The sequence below is a fragment of the Eptatretus burgeri genome, chromosome 10 (assembly GCF_056783735.1).
Source record: "Eptatretus burgeri isolate ZD-2024b chromosome 10, Ebu_testis_v1, whole genome shotgun sequence".
NCBI classification, from domain to species: Eukaryota; Metazoa; Chordata; class Myxini; order Myxiniformes; family Myxinidae; genus Eptatretus; species Eptatretus burgeri.
In genome coordinates, this window is record NC_140970.1 from 89,122,124 (window position 1) to 89,143,705 (window position 21,582).

The 21,582-nt window shown below is 46.4% G+C and overlaps 2 protein-coding genes across 3 annotated transcripts in view; one reads left to right on the forward strand and one right to left on the reverse strand.

The window, feature by feature from the left end:
- Positions 1-941: 941 nt before the first annotated feature.
- On the forward strand, positions 942-14,355 carry SNAPC2 (small nuclear RNA activating complex polypeptide 2). 2 transcript variants are annotated; one of them, XM_085899276.1, is made up of 6 exons: positions 945-1,337; positions 9,008-9,100; positions 13,152-13,220; positions 13,342-13,407; positions 13,516-13,738; positions 13,830-14,355. In XM_085899276.1, the coding sequence occupies exons 1-6, from the start codon at positions 1,023-1,025 to the stop codon at positions 14,066-14,068; spliced, it is 1,005 nt and encodes a 334-aa protein (XP_085755402.1). In that variant the 5' UTR covers positions 945-1,022; the 3' UTR covers positions 14,069-14,355. The 2 variants fall into 2 exon arrangements, with proteins under 2 accessions (XP_085755403.1, XP_085755402.1); XM_085899277.1 differs by lacking the exon at positions 9,008-9,100 and having other exon boundaries at positions 942-1,337.
- A 5,282-nt stretch (positions 14,356-19,637) lies between these two features.
- Positions 19,638-21,582, reverse strand: part of HDDC2 (HD domain containing 2) — a 28,105-nt gene continuing 26,160 nt past the window's right edge. Inside the window, exon 5 of the mRNA XM_085899279.1 lies at positions 19,638-20,219. Within this exon, the coding sequence (XP_085755405.1) occupies positions 20,077-20,219 (143 nt within the window). The 3' untranslated portion in view covers positions 19,638-20,076. The remainder of the gene's footprint in view (positions 20,220-21,582) is intronic.

Genomic DNA, 21,582 nt, shown 5'->3' on the forward strand with positions numbered 1-21,582 from the left:
ATCGGGACCTGAAATCGGGGCGGTCGATTTTAACAAGCTCAAATGAGCTAAGATCCTCGTCCTCTTAACGATGACGTCATTAAAAACGAATATGACGTCATTGTGATGTATCAGGTTTGCGATAAATTATCTGTGCTAATGCCCGGCTTGATTCCCGAAAACAAAATTCAAACAGCTTGCCTAGTTTCGGAGATAATGGTATAGGCGATTTCCATGAGCGGCGATATTATGACGTCAACTTTTTTTCTAGGAAGAATTTCCAAAATCGGAGATGGTTACTGCCTGCGCGTGGGCTTTCTGCATATACATGGCAAGTTTCACGAAGATCCGATGAAAACTCTGGGTTGTGAAAAAAAAAAAAAAATCAAAAAATAGGAATGACGTCATAAAAATTGATATGACGTCATAGTGATGTATCATAAATGTGCGGTTCGATTCATCTCTGCTAATGCCCTGTTCGATTCCCGCAAACATAATTCAAAAAGCTTGCCTAGTTTCGGAAATAATGTTTTAGGCGATTTCCATTAGCGGAGATATTTTGACGTCATAACTTTTTTTCTAGGAGGAATTTTCAAAATCGGAGATGGTTACTGTCTGTGCAGGGAATTTTTACATATATATGCCAAGTTTCAGGAAGTTTCGATGAAAACTGAAGGAGGAGAAGAAGAAGAAGAAGGAGAAGAAGAACGTGAGTCAGACTTGGAGATCCTTCACGAAGATGTAAAAACGCCACCCCCCCTCTCTCCGCGCGCCGCACGTACAATGCGTGCAGTGGCTTCATTTGGGAGTCTCAAGATGGCGGCGCGTGGACTTCAACGTTCCACCGTGACAGGCAATCCAGTTCACACAGAGATCGACGGTTTTTAGCCAGCTAAAAGACGAGTTACACACTCATTCATCTCAATAGCTCTGCGTCATCTTTTTAATTAAATTTAAAACAACAACAACAACAACAGCTCAGACCGTCAAACTCTGCCGTCTTCCTGTCCATGAAGTCTCGCTCGCGAGGTCAGTGATTCTCCATGAAGCCTCCAGCACGGACACGCTGCCTCCCGTCCCGCCTTGGTGAGAACGAGCCGAACGCCGGCGGCTCTGCCTCCAACAATGCAAAGACCGAAAGCCGACCCGACTTGCGGTGCTGGACCCTGCGAGAGAAACAGAACATGCACCGGGAACTGCGAATACAGAGGGCAGAACGGCAGAAAGAACGGGCGGGAACTGCGGCGCCTGGTGGAGACGCTCCAGCACCACGTGGTCCACAACCACCGCAGTCCACGACCGGAGACCCGGATATGCACCGGTTGTTGCGTCGTCTTCCAAAACGTAACGAACACGCGGTGAGCAATGGAGTTCGTGCGTTTCATGAAACCCTATAGTTTACCTGTTGGAGGACATCCTGCCGAGGAGTGCTTGATGATTCGTCTCACCTGGATTTACCTTTATCGATTGAGCGAATATTAACCACTAACCATGTACGATATGTGCTGTTGTGCCGAGTAACCAGGTGAACGTTTGGCTGACTCGGTGACTAACCAGAACACCGTCTGTACATGTGCTCAGCACACCTGTGCCGAGATTCTGGAGCACCATAAACATTTACCGAAACTTAAACATTAATGTACAGGTAAAGCAATTTGATTGGCTTATCGAGAGTGACGTCACAACTATCCACGGACAATGAATCGGAAAGGAACCGTGGCTGTTATATGTTTATGGTTCGAGTTTGGGTGAAAGAACAGGTTTCGCAGCGGCGTCATGTTCGTGAAATATGTTGAACGTAATGTTACCGGCACCAGTAATGACGTCATTCTTTAGTTGCTGGGTCCGGTAATGACATCATTTTTCAGTAACTTCTACGGACTTTGTTATCACAATTCCTTACGCAGGCTGTCACTCGCTGCTCGTGGCATCATTGATGGGAGCACTGCTGTACCACTGATACAGTGCCCCCTGTAGGTTAGGGCAGGTATTTGTAATTTGTTCACGATGCCGGCGATAGCTCGCCTCCTCTTCGCCAAGGATACTGTGCGATGTTTAACGTCCACCAGCTAATGTCGGGAGATGGGCCGCCCAGTTTATCGTCCATCCGAGGGACGGCACACACATTGATGCCTTGCCCTACCTGCAAGACTCCAGGATGACAGTCTCAAGCTGTGCTGAGATTCGAGCTCAGGTGAGACGGATCAGAGGTGAGTGTGCGTACCTGTTGGCCATCCTTCCAACCCTGATTTTTCAATAAAATAAACTTAAAGGGAGTTTTTAACTGGTACCTGTATAATGTATATTGCCAAACACGTAATAGGATTTTTACACCTCATAGATCCTTGCAACATAATGGAAAAGGTTGTGTGTGTGTGTGTGTGTGTGTGTGTGTGTGTGTGTGTGTGTGTGTGTGTGTGTGTGTGTGTGTGTGTGTGTGTGTGTGTGTGTGTGTGTGTACTCCGACAGTTCTGGGCCGATTGCATACAGACTTGCTACATGGGATCAGCGTGACCCCATTTAGTGTATTGGGGTGTTTTTATCTTTGCCGGGGGTCTGAGGGAGGGTGGTGGTGGTGGAGACTTGTAATACCCCCCCTCACCTGGAGGCGGCGCGACACGATGCACGTTTACATTGACAATTTGCATCCCGTCTTGGTTCTCGATGTAAACGTGTATCATGTAGTGCCACCTCCAGGTGAGGGGGAATATTACAACTCCCCACCATTGACTAATTCCTGTCCCCACGTTTTTCAGTACAGTGAGGTGTTTTGAATTGCACGTTTGAATAAGGATCTACCCATATAAAAGTGTATTTGTACATTTGTTTGTTTCCTTCCATAAGGACAATTCGAGTATGGTTTTAAAGGCTAATCTTTTAACACGACTGTTCATTCATAACGGTCAAAAAGACCCAAAAGAGTAATTGTGTCTCTTCTATTAGAATTGTTGACGGTGACTTCAAAACCGGGCCTCAAAGGCAGTGTACAGAAATGTTTTTTTTTTTAAATAACAATAAATACAAGGTGTATGGAGGTGAAATTCGCTGCATGTGATGTGTAACACACGCAGAGTAAAACGAGTGTTCATTTACGTCTGTTGGATTTCTAATAAAGAAGATAAAAGCACATCTAACGCTAGGCCGAGGCTTCAGATTTTGGCATGCTTACGAGGCTGTACCGTCGAAACGAAACGTCCCAGAAGATAATGAAAATGTGATCACATTTGTGCATATAGTTAGGTAAGGTATGGGAGCATGTGCCAGAACAGCGCGTCGCTGCGTCCACTTTCTGCTGGTACTCCAGGGGCTTCCGTCTGGCCATCCCCCAGGCAGATGCCAGGCCCATCCCCATCTCCTTGAGATGATGGTCAACCTGCTGCAACCATGAGGCACGTGGTCGGCCCACTGGCCTCCTCCACTCATGAGACTCCCTCGCTGAGAGAATCTGGTGAGCAGGATCAGCGTCAGGAAAACGAGCCACATGTCCATACAGCCGCAACTGACGCTCACGGACTATGCAGGTAACAAATCTCATTTGAGTCTCTCTCAGCAACCCCTCGTTGGACACGCAGTCCGACCAGCGACAGCCAAGGATTCTCCAAAGAAACCTGGTATCAAAGGAATTAAGTCACCGTCTCAGATCCTTGGTCAGAGTCCAAGTCTCGCATCCATAGAGCAAGACTGGAAGTACCATCGACCTGAAGACTCGGACTTTCGTCTTCCCGCACAGGTACCGGCAGCGCCACACCCCATGATCCAGTGAATCCATGACTCCCCAGGCCTGACCCAGATGTCTATTGACCTGTGACTCACAGCCAGCAGAGACATGAATATCACTGCCAAGGTAAGTGAATCTATCCACGACCTCAACATCCTCACCACAAACAGACACAGACAGGACAGCAGCATCCAAGATGTCACCGAAAGCCTGGATCTTAGTTTTGACCCAAGAAACCCGTAATCCCAGCGGCTCCGACTCCTCATTCAGCACCTCGAGGGCCCCCAAAAGGATATCTAAAGTCTCCGCAAAGATGATCTGCAAAATCAAGGTCCGAGATCTTGACATTCCCAAATGATGCACCGCAGCTTGATCTCTCCAACATCCTCCCTAAAATCCAGTCCATACAAGTGCTGAAAAGTGTGGGGGCCAGTACACACCCCTGACGAACTCCAGTAACAACTGGAAATAAGTCAGAGATGGTACCACCATACTTCACAGCACTCTCAGTACCAGAGTAGAGTTCAGACATCAGATCGATCAGTTTTGGTGGCACCCCACGAAGACCAAGAATCCTCCAGAGGACATCCCAATTCACTGAATGGAACGCTTTACAGAGATCAACATAGGCTGCAAGCAGCCCCTGCCGAAACTCTCGTCTGCGTTCGGTGAGGACACGAAGGGCAAGGATACGGTCAATCGTTGACCTCTTTGGTGTAAAGCCTGACTGCTCTGGACGCTGGTGCTCAAGCAGATGGTGGCGAACCCTATCAAGAATTATCTGAGCAAAGACCTTGCCCGGCACTGAGAGCAGTGTTACCCCTCGGGAGTTGTTGCAGTCTAGGTGATCACCCTTCCCTTTCCAGAGAGGAATAACAAGGCCCCTCTTCCAATCAGTTGGGATGATGCCTGTGTTCCAGGCAGAGCACAAAACTGCATGCAATGACACGAGTGCAGCATTTCCACCAGCCTTGAGAAGTTCAGCATGGATGCCACAGATCCCTGGAGCTTTGCCCCGTTTCAACTGGTTCACCGCAGCCCGTGTTTCCACAAGCGAAGGTGGACCACAGTTGATTCGAGGGTCAGCAACAGGGATTGTAACACCCTTGACATCCAACTCGACAGCTGGGGGATCAGCCCGGTACAACCGCTCAAAGTAACCGGCCCAGCGGGCCTTCACTTCAGACTCCTCTGTCAAGAGCCAACCACTCTCTGCTCTAACTGCAGTGCTCCGAGGGATGGGCTTGAATGAACGCAATGCGCGAATTCCCCTGTAAGCGGGACGAGAATCACCTGTCCACAGGTGATGCTCTACCCCCTCACAGATTCCTCGCACATAGACCTCCTTGTCCACCCTCAGTGCACGTACAGTTTTACGCCTCAGCTCCCTGAACAGCTCAGCTCTGCCATTCAGCCTGGCCCTGTGACTCTGGTCAATGGTATCCAGTGTCCCTTGAGAGACAAAATTCTTCTTTGCCTTGCGGTGAGTTCCAAGACATCCATCGGCAACATCAAGGACGGTGGTCTTGAAGGCACTCCACAACTCTTCAGGACCCCCCAAAGCACCCAGACCCCCCAAGTGTCCACTCAGCCTGTTCGCAAACTCCTCAGCTACTCTCTCATCCCTGAGCTTGCCAACATGCAGCCTAGGCTGGGATGGTACCATTCTCCAGGATTTAAGGTGCCGCTTTGGAGTTGCTACAACAAGCCTGTGGTCAGTATTGAGGAACTGAGCACTCCGGTGGACCCTGCAGTTCTGGATCATCCTCCAACGACCGTCAATGAGGACATTGTCAATCTCCTTTGCCACACCGCCAGCGTTGGAATACCAAGTCCAGAGATGAGCTTGTGGGCGCTGAAACCATGAAGCAGCCACCCTAAGTCCATGACTTCTTGCAAAGTCAAGGAACTTAGTGCTATTCTGGTTCATAGTTCCTGACCCGTGGGGACCAACACACACCTCATAACCATCCCTATCAGTTCCAGTCGATGCATTGAAATCCCCCCAGGACTAGAAGTGTATCTCGTCTGGGGCACTGATCAACCACAGACTCGAGCGTGGCGTAGAATGTGTCCTTCACGGTGAGATCACTTGCCTCAGTCGGAGCATAAACAGAGACCAGGGAAATGACACCTAAGGAGTGACGAATCCTTAATCTCATAATACGCTCGTTGACCGGAGTTACCTCAATTATCATTGGGGTCAGCTTATTGGACACAGCTACAGCAACTCCTTGGGTATGGTAACCATCAGAGCGACCAGACCAATAGTAGGTGTAACCACCCACCATTATCTCGCCGCAATCCAGTCTCCGAACCTCAGAGAGAGCTGCAATCCCGATGTCCAAACGCTTGAGCTCAGATGATAACAGAGACAGGTGATCATCCTCTCTTAGGGATAGGACATTCCAGGCACCCACCCGAAGGGACCGCCTCAGGTTAACCCAAGGAGACCGCCGTCTGGTGGACGACACCTCAGCACCACTCTGACACACTCTCCCGCAATCTGACCCAGGGATGTTACCCCGTGGTTTCCCTCCTATCATCAAAGATTGGGGGTCCCGAAGGCTTTGCCCCAATCCCGTCATCCGGTGAGCTGCCCTGCGAAGGGAAGCTGCACAGGAGGTACTCCCACGGAGTGGGTTTTCAGATTTTTTTGCGTTTTTGTGTTTTACGGTGGCCGGAGTGCAAATCCTGCCACCAACCTCCTAATAAAAAAAGTAACCCAACTGCAGGAGGACGTCCGCAGACACAATTGGGCACTAGATATGGATGGCCGTTGGCCCACAAGGAGCTCCTCCGCCCTTTGACAGGTTTTGTTTTTAATCCTGCTGGGTGTCCATATCCAAACACCCCCTCACCAGAAAACCTGGTGGGGGAGACGGTTAAGTCGCCGACAACCCGAACATGGAACAGGTTAGTACAGGTTTACATGGTACCTGTAGCAGGTCACAGATCTAACCTGACCTGACTATGCTGTGTGCTGGGTACATGTACAGCATATAGTGTTTTAAAATAACGCTTCTTCTTGCTACGAAACATCATATCTTCCAGTGTCCTTGAATATTTTTAATAAAATAACTCCAACCCATCATTATTGAGGGGCTTTTATACTTGTATTGAACAAAAACACCATTATTTAATCAATGTTACCAATAATTAATTATTTGGTGATGTTTCTTGGAGACCGAGGAACAAAAGGTTCACACATACGATGTCATAGGTCACATGGTTTGGCAGCCATATTGGATTTAAGAAAATATTAAATAATGTTTTCTCTGGAACCACTTAATCTATCGATGTGAAACCTCACAATTATGATCCAGTCGTGATGGCGAATACGTGTTTTAAATTTCAACTTGATCAGACACATGGTCTGGCAACCAGAATTATTTAATTATTTGATCTGGAATTTTTTTTTTTTTAATAAGGCTCACTTGGCTGTGCCTGGATGGGTTTTAGGGTCGAGGAGCAGCAGCTGAAATGCGAATCGTATCCAGGTTCCTCCTGATGACTTAATCTTTGCTTTTTGTTTGTTCGGGTTCCTTCTGATGACTCCAATGCAGGACTGTACCGATTTGGTCTTCCATTTGGTTTGAATTTAATTTATTTTAATCCCATTCTGATTTTAATTAAATAATAATGAAAAACATCATGGGTCTGGGTCAGGTGTCCAATCAAAGCAGGACGTCTTGGTACCCGGTCATCACTGCCAGCAGTTATGAAAGTGGCAGTTCTAGTTATGTCTCTTATTAATTACGTAACACACGAATACAGAGACACCACACAAAACAAGTCCTGGCGAGGGTCTGCCATCTCCGATTGCTCTTTTACTTGTTTGTAATACAATACATGTTTACTGATGTTAACAAACTTTTTACATTTTGTATTGCATCACACTTTACACAATGCTGTTTTTACCACAATCGTCCTGACAGTCTAATTTCCAAACACATACACATATACACGCGCACACCTCCCCCAACCTTACCTCATGGACATCATTGGATATTGAGAAGTAAAAGACAATTTTGCCTTTTCTTGAATTACTGAGAATCTCATTCCAAATCTCGAACGCTTCTCATAACTCTATGTCGAGCTTCCACGTTAAAATCTTTACGTTGTTGATTGCAGGCAATCTATGATACGACAATCAATCCTCCCTAGTGGCACGATTACCACAACAAAATTCAGCGCAAAAATTCACCATTTTAACAAATGTAAACACAATGATGCAGTCAATGTGTCATATCACTTTGTTTGCTTGTACTCCAAGATGGTGAATCGCAAGTATGATGACGTCACACGCACACCCTCAATTGAGGGGGGAGTTGTCAAACGTTCTTTAAAACCCTTTCGTTTGTTATTTAGATCTAAGTTTTTCATTATTGGGATTTTCTCTTACCTTCCCAGTGAGGATGAGGGCATCGCCAACTTTTTAGAAGGGGCGTTCGAATTCTAAATCAAACGAAAGACCACACACTGCATTGGAGTCATCAGAAGGAACCCGAATAAGTAAAGAGCAAAGATGGAGTCATCAGGTGGAAGCGGGCTGCAGGTTGAGGTTAAATTATTGCAGACAAAATGTCCGAAATAACTGCAGCGGACGATGCGCAGAGCACAATGTATAAGTTGTGCTCACAGATTTCGCCGCTAATGGGATGTATTTTCCTGTTTATCATTGCCAAAGTTCTCGAGTATTATTTTATCCTTTCACAACACTCACAAAATTTTTTATGAAGTTTGATGGAGAATAAGGAGGTTCCATCGATCAGGGTCGGGAGCCGCACATAAGTCCTTAGAGCCACGGGTTACTGACCCCCGTTCCAGGCTATCCTGTCATCCAGGAAAATATTGCAATCTCAATGGTGTGGTTTTTTTTTTGTGCAAATTCATTGAATACTCGCAAACGTGTGCTGCTTGAAAGACGCATCAATGCACGCACCGCTGTTCCATGTCAGCTGGCGCAGAATTTTTCGAAAAGGTTGTCGTGACAGAATTGGTATGACGCCTGATAACGAAGCTCGTGAAAGAGCACAAGCGCAAAAGCTTTCGAATCTGTTGGGCGTACCGCAAATTCTGCTCGTAAAATGCCGAACACGTCGTTGAGCCATCAGTCGAACAGTTGTACATGTAGCATAACGAGACAAACACGGCACCCGGCACGTGCATTTCACCAGCGTGATACTCGAGACCCGATGCAATGTGCCTCGATGCTCGTCTAGCTTCCATTTCGTTAAACCAGGTGGGTGTTTGTGCACAGCAAGACGGGGACTTGTGTTTCCAACGAGCATGTGGTGACTTTTCCAGGTGTTCCAAATGCTGCAGTACCTGAAGGAGATGGTGCTGTGGGAGACGAAGCGGGCAAGCAATTCCAGATTCGAACATCTCCCAGAAATTGAGGTATTGAGGAGCAGCCATGCCAGCTTTTCTCATGGCTGCTCGTGATGCTCTCGTACTTTATAATCTCTTCAGTTGAGTGTGGACTTATGGGAGGTAACTTACTTGCTTCTGAGTTGTCCGTTCTGGGTTTGATTCCCATTGGAATACGATACGACCAAAAACTGCGGTCCTGGTGCTTTGAGCGTTGCATCGTAAGGGATGCCATCCTTCAGGGTATACGTTCAGTTGGCTGCTCTGTCTATTATGTGCTCTTTTATTAACATTAAAGATTACACAGTGCGTTTTAAAATGCAAGGTATTGTGTTGCTGCTGAGCATGGGCGAAGTGACGTACCTTCTCTGGATGCCGGCAACACCGTCTTTGATACGATGTCGCTTTTCTCTCTGTTCTCAGCAGAGTGATTAAGGAGGATTTTGTCCTCATCCCCATAGATGCCAACCCATGGGATTTGTCAATGCTCTATCCTCAAAATGCTGAACACCAAACGAGGACAGAGCACATCCCATTTTAAAAGTGTTTGGTATGATTCAGCCAGTCAGAATCGAACCACTGAACTCTCAGACTCTGAGCGGATGCTCTAATCATTAATCCACAGAGTCTGGTGCATACCATTTATGTGAAACACCAGGGTGACGGTTTAAAGTTGGGTCGATATTTGAACATTATTGGTGAAAAATTTGAACCCATTGGTGAGATGATACAGAGCGAGCATGAATGTGCACGGCATCCATCAGATGGACGTTAAGCTGGAATACCAGTCTACCGGTTCTATGCCTGGTGTTGGCTTAATGGTTAGGGTGGTGGGCTTGGGATCCGAAGGTCCTGAGTTCAAATCCTGCTCGGCTGTTGAATTAACACAAGGTGGGGTTGACTCAGCCCGTCATCTTTCTGAGGTCGGCAAAATGAGTACCAGCTTGCTGGGATGATTGAGCCATTGAGTATCCTGTGTCGGAGTGGCGACCCGTCCAGGATTGTGCCCATCAGTCCAAGAGACTGCTGAGGCAGCATCAACGCTCTGCACAGAGTATGGTCCCGATGGATGGATGGTGCTGGTTGTTGTACATTAAACATGCCACGGTGTGTTTTACAAAAAATCCAATTTCTTGCTTTGACTGTTGGGAAACCCAATAGCAAACGGACAGACAGTAGCATAAGTGTTGCCTTGAGCATCGATGCTTTGTCAAGGGTATGGTTTATTTGATGGATTTATTGGTGCTCAATTCAGCAGGCCTACTCAAACCAACACTATTTATCAAGAACACTCAACAGTGCAGCCTGGGTGCTGCAGCCAATTTTTGTTTCATCACCGATTAATGACATTGTTGTCGCTGTCCTCTCAGTTGCCTGACACGAATCCCAGCGGGCTACTCCAAAAGTAGCTGTGACGGCCAGCTGGTTCGGCCATCCAGGGCTAGATTACGGGTCTTTCCAATTAGCATTATGCTAATTGCTACCGTGAGCCGAGGAGAATCATGGCACAGTCTGGATATGGTGTTAATTGCCTTTGCCCAACTCTCACCCCCTCAACGGACTTCCTCAAATTGCAAAATGAATCTTCGTGGTTCAAATTCATCGGGAGACCAGGTATTTTTAAGAGTACAACGAATGTCACGGGGGAGGGAATATGAGAAGCAATGCAGTGAATGAACAATAAAAACCCTTAACACTACCGTGCAATCATTCTACAGGGGAGAGATAGAGGGAATCCCCAGCAGAACTCCATAGGATTGATCCAAGCACAGTCCTGGCTGCACCCCATTGCTCTGGAGGACAGGTGTGGCTTTGAGGACAGATGAGCAAAACCCCCCCCCCCCCACAAGAGGCATTCAAGCTTCTCTTTCCTTGTGGCCATTGCACATGCCATTATTGCCACGGCCATGCCAAAGTACGACACCCATGACGTGCTGCACCCCTCCTCTCTCCTTCACCATTAGCCAAGGGTACCGTTTGATTGGTGGAGGACTGCCCCCTTGTTACTTGGGAAAAGTTCTCCCCTTCCCTCTCAAGCAGGAATGAAACTGTTCCTATGCCAAAACAATTCATTACTTTTGGATTACTCCAAGACATTTACTAAGGAGCGAACTAAATTATACCGTATTAAGGCCCAAGTCACATTTGCCACGGCGGCCGTGGGGTCTTCAAAATCTATGGCCACTAGCAATTATACGGCGGCCGCAGTATTTCCACGGTCACACAATGTAGCAGTCACATATGTTTTTATTTTTCGGGTAGCCGCATGGCATATTTATATATTGTGGGGGTGCCGTACAGTTTTTGATTTGATGTCGCATGGTGACCTTCGGGCGTTCCTGCGGCGGCCATAGAATTTTCAAGGCAGACGCAAGGTGTCCGCAAGGCGACCGCAGGGGGGTCCTAAGGCGAACGTGTGGCCATACGGATGGTAACGAGTGGGTCCCCCCTTTTTTTTTTTTTTTTTTTTTTCCGGCTTGTCGAATTGCTACGGCGAACGTAGAAATGAAAAAAGTTATAACTCCACGGCGACCTGTAAAATATAGCCAAACGGCGTAGGGCAACCCTGAGGCCACCGCAGAAACTCTGCGGCCGCCGCACATTTCTGTCAATTCAGAGGGCGTACGGCCGCCGTATCCTCGCCATAGGGCAAATGCGACTTGGGCCTTAGGTCTTAGAAATTGTGGAGACCGAAAACGTGGGGTTGCCGTACGGTCTTTGATTTGATGTCGCACGGTGACCTTAAGGGGGCCCTGCGGCGGCCATAGAATTTTCAAGGCAGATGCCAGGTAGCCTCAAGGTGCCTGCAAGAGGACCGCAGGGGGGCTCTAAGGCGAACCTGCGGCCAGACGGACGGTAACGAGTGGGTTCATGTTTTATTTTATTTTACCAGTTTTCTTGTTTCGGATTGTCGAATTGCTACGGCGAACGTAGAAATGAAAAAAGTTATCTCCGCGTTATAATTCCACGGCGACCTTACGGCCTGTAAAAGATAGCCAAACGGCGTAGGGCCACCCTGAGGCCACCGCACGTTTCTGTCAATTCAGAGGGCGTACGGCCGCCGTATCCTCGCCGTAGAGCAAATGTGACTTAGGCCTAAGCAATGTTAACCCCTAGCAGTCATTTCCACAACACCAAAGTGCTGGCACTGGCAGGATGGCCAAGAGGTATGCACACTCTCCTCTAAACTGTCTACCTTGGGTTTGACTCCCAACCCAGTTATAAACTATCATCCCGGTGTTTCATAAGCAGATTGATTCATCAGTGTGCGTGCCGTCCCTCGGATGGACATTAAAGATCCCACGGTGTCCTTGGTGTAGAGCAGGTGAGCTATCTCCTGCACTGTGGCTAGATTTAAAATTCCTGCCCCAACAACACAGGGCATTCCATCAGCGTCACAGCCACACCCTCAGCTTATGATGCTACCCCACAGCCTTGTGCTGCATTTGAATGTTATCCCCACACTCTTTGAAAATAAAAAATAAAAAAAAAGGTGAGGATATTGTGATCAGCTTCGTCTGTCTGTCACTCTTGTCCGTCACGCTATCTCCTAAATGGTTGTGCAGAAATTCACCATACCTGGTAGTTGTGATCACCACATGGCACGAAGGTACAAGAGCAGTATCATTTTGGCCCTGCATGCTGGGGTGGGGTCAAAAGATCAAACACCAAACATTGCAATTACAGGCACCTTTTAATGAAACCTTGTACATGCAATCAACATTGGGTGACACATGAATATGTTAAAGAAAAAACATTGGATCTGACTTCCAGTTCATGGCCCAGGGTTTGGGGACTTGAGGTTACAGGGGTCATAAGAGGAAAAAAAAATGTAACTCAAAATTTGATTTTGGGTCATTCCTGGTGGATTAAAAAAAATTGTCATCTTTCAACTTTGTTTTTTGGTGGGAAGCCTGGGGATTTGCAAGGGAACACCATCGAATTAACGCTGGTTTTATTTATCAACAATGTTTTGCTGGTTGCTTTTTTTTTCTGTTACGACATAAGCATGGCCCAAAGCTCGTCGGTGTTTGCTAGGAATTTTTTAAAAAGTGAAATGTGATGCTTTGCTTGCCAACAGGTGTGGTGCTCCTTAGCGGAAAGAGCAACTGGGAGCCTGAACGAACAAATCACAGATGCATTTGCTCGGGTAAGCGAGTTGGGAATACAAAGTCTATTTTGATGCAAGGGGAGTTTTAAAGGTTGGGGCATGAAGGAGAAGGTGCATTGAAAAGCATTTGAGGTCCGCTTGTCTCTTTTGATCCCATAAGGTGTTCATGGTGGCCGCAAATGTCGCGTGCGATGACGTAAGGAAAAGTGCTGCTTTGGCAGCCCAGGTGGGTATGAGTGAAGGTGTGTGTGTCTTGTTTTCTCATTATGAGCCAGATGATTGAAATGTGCACACAAATATATATATATAATATTACAATCGTATTGATGAGCAGAACAAACAAGGACTACAACCTCAAAGGAGTGGAATGGCAGAGAAAACTGCTGGAAGCTTCAGTCACGATGGAGGGAGAGCAAGCGAGACGAGTGGTGGCGTTCAAGGTGAAACATCGATGCAAGAAGCTGCACAAAAGTTGGATTATGAAAATATTTACCTCTTTTTGCATGATGCCTTCAAAGCCAAGGACAAGATCTCAGCCCCTCAACTCTCTCCCCTTGGTAAGGCCCATGTGAAAATGGTGGGTTCTGAATGTCATCTTTATACAATTTTTGTTTTGTTAACACCTTCACTTGGAATCCTTTCCCCCAGAATCTGCAGTCGTTCTGGACCTGCTACTGTCGCTTCCAGAGGAAATCTGTCGTCGTGAAGAAAACTTGCAATGGAAGGATTTGCAAACCGCTTTTTCGAAAATTGCAAACCCTGTGCAGAGAGGTACAGAGGTGCCCACTGTGATTGAAGGAGAGATGGAAGATGGAGAGTGTGCCCCTCTGAACCCGTTTGCTTTGTCTCCCTCTCTTGCCATGCTAAACCTATCGAAGCAGAAGTAAAGGAAGAGGACAGTGCTATCGTGAGATGTTTAGAGAGGAAGCAACCTGATCTGTCACCATGATGAGTGGTGATGCAGAAATCGATAGAGTTTACAATTATTTCTATGGTTCTAAAATTGCAAGCAAAGTGTTTTGTGGAAGTGTATCCATTGTCCTTTTTGGATTTTTAGGAAGTATAAGCTGAAGTGCATTTAAGATAACCAATTCATGTCTCAAAGTCTTTAAAGTTGGTGTGGAATAATTACACAAGTACATTGTTGCACAAATAAATATTCCACTGGAGATAACTGGGGTGTTGTCCAAGCTTCCTTTCAATTCCATTATCAAAGTGAAAGTTTGGATCCAGTGAGATATCAGTGCAGCATCGTTTCTCATGGCCAGGAATAACCTTGGATTTAACATTCCAAGCTCGACACTCGATGACCTTTTACCTTCTGAGCTTTGGTCAGCATTTTGAATCTTTTTGAGCATCCAGTCGCTCAAGGCCACTAACATTGTCTCTAACATCTCAAATTTTATGTATTTGAGGAAAGAGAAGTGGAGGTTTGTGGTCATTGTCTCCACCAACAAATACCTAACACCAATCCCAAAATGAGAACAAATCGGTGAATTTGTGATAAGCCATCCTCAAAAAGATTTTTGTGGTTTTTAAAATTTGTTTTGCTCAAAGTTCAACTTTGTGGTCGTCGCTGCTTGGAAAAAGGGAATTTTTCTACTTTACGGTCTTGGGAGATGATCGTCTTCAACACCAATTTTCATGATCGGGTATCATTGGTAACCGTTTTCAAAAGGTGACTACATTCTCTTTGACTTGCATTTCACAAGAATAGTTCCACAGACCTTTGGGGGACTTGGGAGATCCATAGGCCATCAAGTTCTTTTAACATTTTCCTTGAATGGATATTAATATTTGACAGAGGATACATCACTCGCACTCACTGAAATAATTTTTGACATCATTCACCTTATTTAAATGGTTTGCCTCAATCAGTCAAAGCACTTCCAATGCAATACGGATGGTTGTTTGAAGCAAATTTCCCTCAAATAAAATAAATTTTAACGTGCGTCATAGTTCCGTCAAAGTTTGAGTTCTCGACTCGAGTGTTTGCACTCCACAGCTTTCCTCGTACCATGACCTCTGTTGGGGTTTGATTGCCCATATGCACGTGCCCATAGATGGGTATGGAAGTTTTCTTTTTTACCTTGTCAAGGCTCGTATGAGAGCGAACACATAACGCACAGCAGGGGGGGGGGGCATGAGACAAGAGGGGCAGGAGTGGGAAGGACAATACAGTGGGTAACAGAGACATTATAAGATCTGTGGAATGAAGAGGGATGGGGTGGGGACACAGGGTATATGAGATGGAGATTACAGGGACTTTCAGGAAAGAAAGCAGGGAATTTGAAGGAGGTGGGTTTGGGGTGGATTAACGGGGGTAGAAAAGATCGAGGATTTGGATGGGGGATGATAGGTGGTGGTGAACAGCTGTTTTGAAGGCCTGGAGGGAAGAATGGGATTGAACAGAGTGGGGGAGTTTATTCCAAAGGTAGGGAAAAAGAGGAATGAAAGAGTGAAGGTGAGCAGTGATTTGTGATTTTAATAGTTTTACCAGAAGGGGGTTGTTGGTGGACCTTGAGCACCCTGCAGAAATATGGTGGGGACAAATCGCAGACACAGCGGGGAGGGGGGTGGGGGGGACGAGACCGGAGAGGAGATGGTAGAAGACAGAAAGACCATCAACGTGCCTGTGGTGAGAGAGTGAGAGTTCCAAAACGGATTCATCGCGGGAGATGCCAATGATCCGAAATGCCTTGGTTTCCACAGCGTGAAGCCGAGAAAGGTGGGAGGCAGGAGCACCAGGCCAGAGGGGAGAGCAGTACTCCATCAGGCTGCGAACGAAAGCTTTGTAAGTGGTCAGGAGCTCAGGTGGGCCGAGGAAGGACTTTGCACGACGGAGGATTCAAGTCGGAGACTGACTTTGGAGGCCAGGTTGGAAATGTGGCTTTCCCAGGAACGATCATGGCAGCTTGAGAGACCCAGAAGCTTGAAAGAAAGGACTTCTTCTGAAGGATTGTTGAGGTAGTGGTTTGGGGGGGGGGGGGTCCAAATGGTCCTTTCAGAGAGACAGCGTGAGAGTATGAGATTTGTCCGGATTGAAAGACTCTATTCCTCACTGTGTTGGACCAGTTTGTGATTTTACCCAGATCTGCAGTGTGTGAAGAAGCTGCTGCATGCCGGTCTGAGGGATGACAGATGGTACGGCAGAGGGTGGAGTCATCGGCAAAGAGATAAAGAGGATTTTCCAGAGAGTCGGAGATATCATTGATGAAAACTAGAAAAAAAACAGGGCCCAGAACGCTGCCTTGAGGAACTCCAGCCTGGACAGGAAGAGGGGATGTGAAAGAACTCCATTTAGGGCCACACATTGACTGCGACAGGAGAGGAAGTCTGCGAGCCATGAGTGGAGATGGCCTTGGATACCATAGGAAGAGAGTTTGGTGAGCAGGGCAGGGTGCCAGATCGTGTCAAAAGCACGCAATATGTCAAGGGATACGGTTCTGATTTCATCTCCGGCATTGAGGACCTCAATCTATTGTTCTGAGAGCAGAAGCAGCATATCCAGGGTAGAGTGACCTGGTCTGAAACGAAATTGATGATCGGAAATCAAGCCATTGGAGAAGAGGAAGGATTTAATGTCTGAAGCGCTGATGGATTCCATCACATTGCTGATGATTGAGAGGAGGACGATTGGTTTGTTGTTGCAGGGATCTGTTTTTGCACCTTTTTTATGCAGGGTGGTAATGTTTGCTGATTTCCAAGCAGATGGTCGATGACCTTGAGCAAATGAGAGGGTGAATAGAACAGAGAGAGGGTGAGCAAGAGTAGAGCAGGTTTTTAGGACACATGGGTTGATGCCGTGTGGACCGGTTGCAGAATCTGAGTCGAAGTTTGACAGCAAGCTCTCCACCTTGTCAGGAGAAAAGGACACAGAGTCCAGGGACAGTTGGGTGCGACTGGGTAAGGTGGGTACTGAAAGTGATGGGTTTCGATGCAAACAACGAGTTTAGGCACTTAGCCTTTTCACGTGCGGTATCAGCAGTGCGGCCATTTCAGGTAAGGGAGGGAATGGAGGGGGAACATACACCAGAAACAGATTTAATTAGACACCACCAGGATTTGGAGGAGGGAGAGAGGTTTGAGAGTTCAGACTCGAGATTAGAAAGATGTTGTTTTCTTGCTCTCCTGAGGGTAGATACACACTTGTTCCGAGCTTTATGGAAGGAACTGAGATTACCCTCAGTTGGGTTTGCTTTACATGAGGCAAGGCAAGTTGTTTCAGGGCAACTACCTCACCACAAGCTTCAGTGAACCGTGGGCGGAAGGAAGGATAGGACAACTGAAGACGAGAGGGGATAAATCTGTGCATGAGGGAGAGCAAGCTTCTTTGAAATAATTTGGGCAAGAGAGGGGGCAGAAGGCAGTTGAGGATTCGAGGAGGTGGAGTGATGAGATGGAGGTGAAAGGGCAGGGGAAGGAGGAAGCTTTGTGGATGAGAGGCAGGGGGGACTTTGAGAAGGGTGAGTGAGGGGGGTGAATGGTGGGAGAAGGGTGAGTGGGAGAGTTGAGGGAGAAAGGTGAGGGGGAAGTTTTTGAGAAAAGTGAGAGGGAGGCTTGGAGGGAGAAGAGTGTGATGGTTGCTTTGAGAGAGAGGGGTGAGTTGGCACTGAAGTTGGAAAAAAAGAATGGTTGATGGAAAGCAAACATTCATAGCAAACCGGGGTTTAAAAATTTTGGTCAGAAATGCGATTAAAGACATTTCTTAATGTATGCAATAAAGGCGAATTCAGAGAATGGAGAGAAGAAATGCTGTAACAGTTGGATTTTTTTAGGCAAGGTATGATGGAAACGTCGAATTGAGAGTAGTTGGTTGAAATAGAAGAGTAGTGAATTATGATACAGTAAAGAGAACCACAAGTGCGAAAGAGGAAGATGAAGCATTACAAGAGATCGTTTTTATTATTATTATTATTATTTGAGAGATTTCATTAGATTAGGTAATGGAAATGTCGAAAAAATGAGGTGAATGGTGAATTTGGATCGGTAAACACAGGGGGTGGAAACAGATCATGTGGTTACAGGAGAAGCACGTGGCTATGGGAGGTGTATCGTCAAAAGTGAATTCATTTATTTATTTTAAATAAGGATTGTGTAACATTTGGAAAAAGGAAGGTTGAAGTAAAATTGTGGAGGTGTATGATGAATTTGGAACTGTAAACGCAGAGTGAAGCTGTTGCAGGTCGATGAAAAGTATCAGGAAGAGGGTGGAGAGAGACACGTGGTTCCAGGAGGTGTATAGATCGAAAGGATACAAGGAAAATTATTAATTTTTGATGTATTTTGGGGTTGTCCGTTCCAAATAAACGATGATCTCAAGTTTAGATTATTTCCATGCAGTGGCACCTTTGGGTAATCCTTGCAGGTGCCGATTCACGTCAATTTTCCACGGCCATCATGATGAGCTCAGTACCGTCCTCTCCACCACCACTAGCACGTGCATTTGCCACTTGGTCCAGCTGAGCCCCAGAATGTCAGGCCTCGTGGTCTCCCATTGGGTTGTCTCGTTGGCGGTTCTGGCAATCAGTCTTATCCTGGTCTCTGTCATGTGGGTTTACATTCGTTTGGGACGGGGTTTACAGATGCCCCTGAGGTCCTTTTTATCATTTCTCTATAGGTTGTGTTTCCTTTTCCCTTTGATTACCTCTCAGGTACAGCCAGGGGTTTCTCCCTCTAATGTTTGGTTCAGATTTTTACACACTCCCCTTACAAGACTGACATTCCTTTGAGCCATACCAAATGCCTCTTCGATGTCCTTACAGTTTTACCCGTATCTGGACTTCCTCCATGCGGCAGACTAGATGGACAATAAGTCTGTGCACTCCCAATCCTCTCTCTTCTTCCACAGTCCACACTCTCAAACCCCACCTTGAAACCTCATATAGGCTCTGGTCCCTGACTCGTATGGCGCCACAGTGGCGACATCCTTTAATATGCTCATTATGCATCAATAGGCATTTTAGAGGACATTTCACTGTAGGAATTGAAAGGGCATCCCCAGTCCCACAACAAACCCAAACACAACTTTGCACTGCTCAGCATGGCTGGGGAGCCCAACTCTCACTCCATGGAGGCAGTGGTCCTATGCTTTGCCCCATCTCAAATTCACAGACTACATTAACAAGTAAAAATAGTAATTTTACAAGGGAAATGTTGTATATACCATTCGTCACTAACCAGTCGTTCCCATGGCAGATTAACCAAGAGAGTCCTCTCTTCCGTCCCACCTTCCTTTGATTCCTATCCTCAAAACCCAAGTTTCCTAAACTTCACTTTTGCCACTTGTATCCACCTTTCCTTAACTCTATTCCTGCAATGTGTTTGATATAACTTGGGGACAAAACCTATCACATCTTTAACATCCAAAGGAGGGAATTTTGATCGTGCAGCCAAAAGAACGTGGCTGCAACAAACCGTCTATGTAGTCCAGTGACAAAACAGACACGATAACAGTTGCAAAATAAAATTGGCTCGGTGTTATTGTGATGAGAAAGACAGCAATGATGATTTCTGGATAACCAAATGATACATAAGTTGCACAACTGCTAGTTGAGGGATGATGCAAGTTCTCTACATAGTTTACGACTCTCCAGCACATGGTCTACGATGGAAAACTCCAGCATCTCAGAGAGACTATATTCTTTACGTTAAACTACAATATAAACAACGCTGGAGTGAAAAATGTCGACTATTGTTGTTGGCATATTCATTTCATGAAAGATGGTGTCACTGGTTAATCCCGGATTGTTACCGCCACGTCTGACGACATAGATGTGACATGATACAAAAAAAACATGGATACTTCATTATCCAAGTGTAACTGTCAAGCTGAAAAGGATGACGGATGAACAACACCGGCATCATATGGATATGAATGGTTATAATGAAACATTCAGGGTAAAGAATGGCTCTTCTCTAAATGTGGCTCAGTGTCAACACAATCATTTTCAACGGATGTAGGAACATGCAGGTCAGAACTCCTCAACAAAGAAAGTGAAGAGACCCATGCCTGAACCTCTGGGTGGTGGAATTTACCTGCAGCAAAATAGAAAAGGGACAGCAGCAAACACTGCAAAATGGCAATCACAGCACTACTCATCACATGGTTCACAAAGTAACAGGATTTAAAGGTCATAACCTTTGTCGTGAAACATTAAGACAAATTCGAATGGAACTGGAAATTAAATGCATGATGTGGTTCAAAATGTATTTATCTTTCACGCAGTGTTGTGTCGAATACATAGTAAACTAGAAGGGCACTCGGTAGAGTGCATACCTCGACTACGTAATGCCTGATCCAAGAGAACATATCAGGCCCAATACATTTTTGAAATATCATGCTATATATCATTTTTAGCCTCATCTCTCAATAGTGAAGAATCACTTAAAAAATTAAATAATTCTCATAGCCAGATCCGGATCCAGATTTGGATATTCACCGAAATTGAATCAATTCTTCCTTGTCACACACCTATCCTTCCCACCAAGTTTCGTCCGAAACCATCCACAACTTTTTGAGATATCGTGCTATATATTGTTGCGAATCTGGAAGCCATGAGCACACAACATTCAGGTCCTGTAGCTCAGTTATTTCGATAAGTGAATGTGGATAGATTGCTCCCCTTTCCCTAGTTTAATGGGTAATTAAATGTTCCTGCGCTGTGGAGTTATTTAAAAAAATCAGGTTTTCTTTTCGTTTATTTTTACACCACCATCAACGCCAGAGTCATCTTCACCTCGCTCTGCTCGACGCCATTGTCTACGTGTGTCCGATCATGTACGGGGGCGGAGATTTCCATCACCTTAGATTGAGACTCCGCCCAGAAGGGCAGGGGCGTGCTCCTTGTCCAACCAGGAAGCTCAGCACCTCAGGCTGGCTCCGCCTTAGCCAGATAGAGAGTTCGGCCCCGGCCAATCGGGAGGCCGCAACGAGTCGTCCGAGAACGGATCGTCCAATGAGGAGGCGAGTGGCGACAAAAGGAGGTCTCGCGTCTGAGCACAAAAGGAGGTCTGGTCTGGACGGCAAGAAGTGAACATCTGCGCGCAAGGTGGTGGAGTGCAAAAGCGTCTGCGCACGGAGTGGTCGGGGCAACGGAGGGTCTTCTCCTGACAGCTTTCGCCCTGCCGACTTCGTTCGCCTGGAGCCTGGTTGTGAAGGCGTCTGGATCGTGCTGGGGGTCCAGTTCTGCCCCGAGGACCTGGTCCTTGAAGACCGCATGAGGCGAAAAGGTCAAACAGACTCTCACCTCCAGCTCGACTGTCCTCCGGGCTGGAGGTCCAAATAAAGACCATTTTGGTCCGATTCTTTGGGTGTGTGCGTCTGTGTGTTTGTGGCGCTAGTCAGTTAAGTCGGAAATTGTATGTGCCGTGCTGTATATACGTGCATTTATTTTAATCG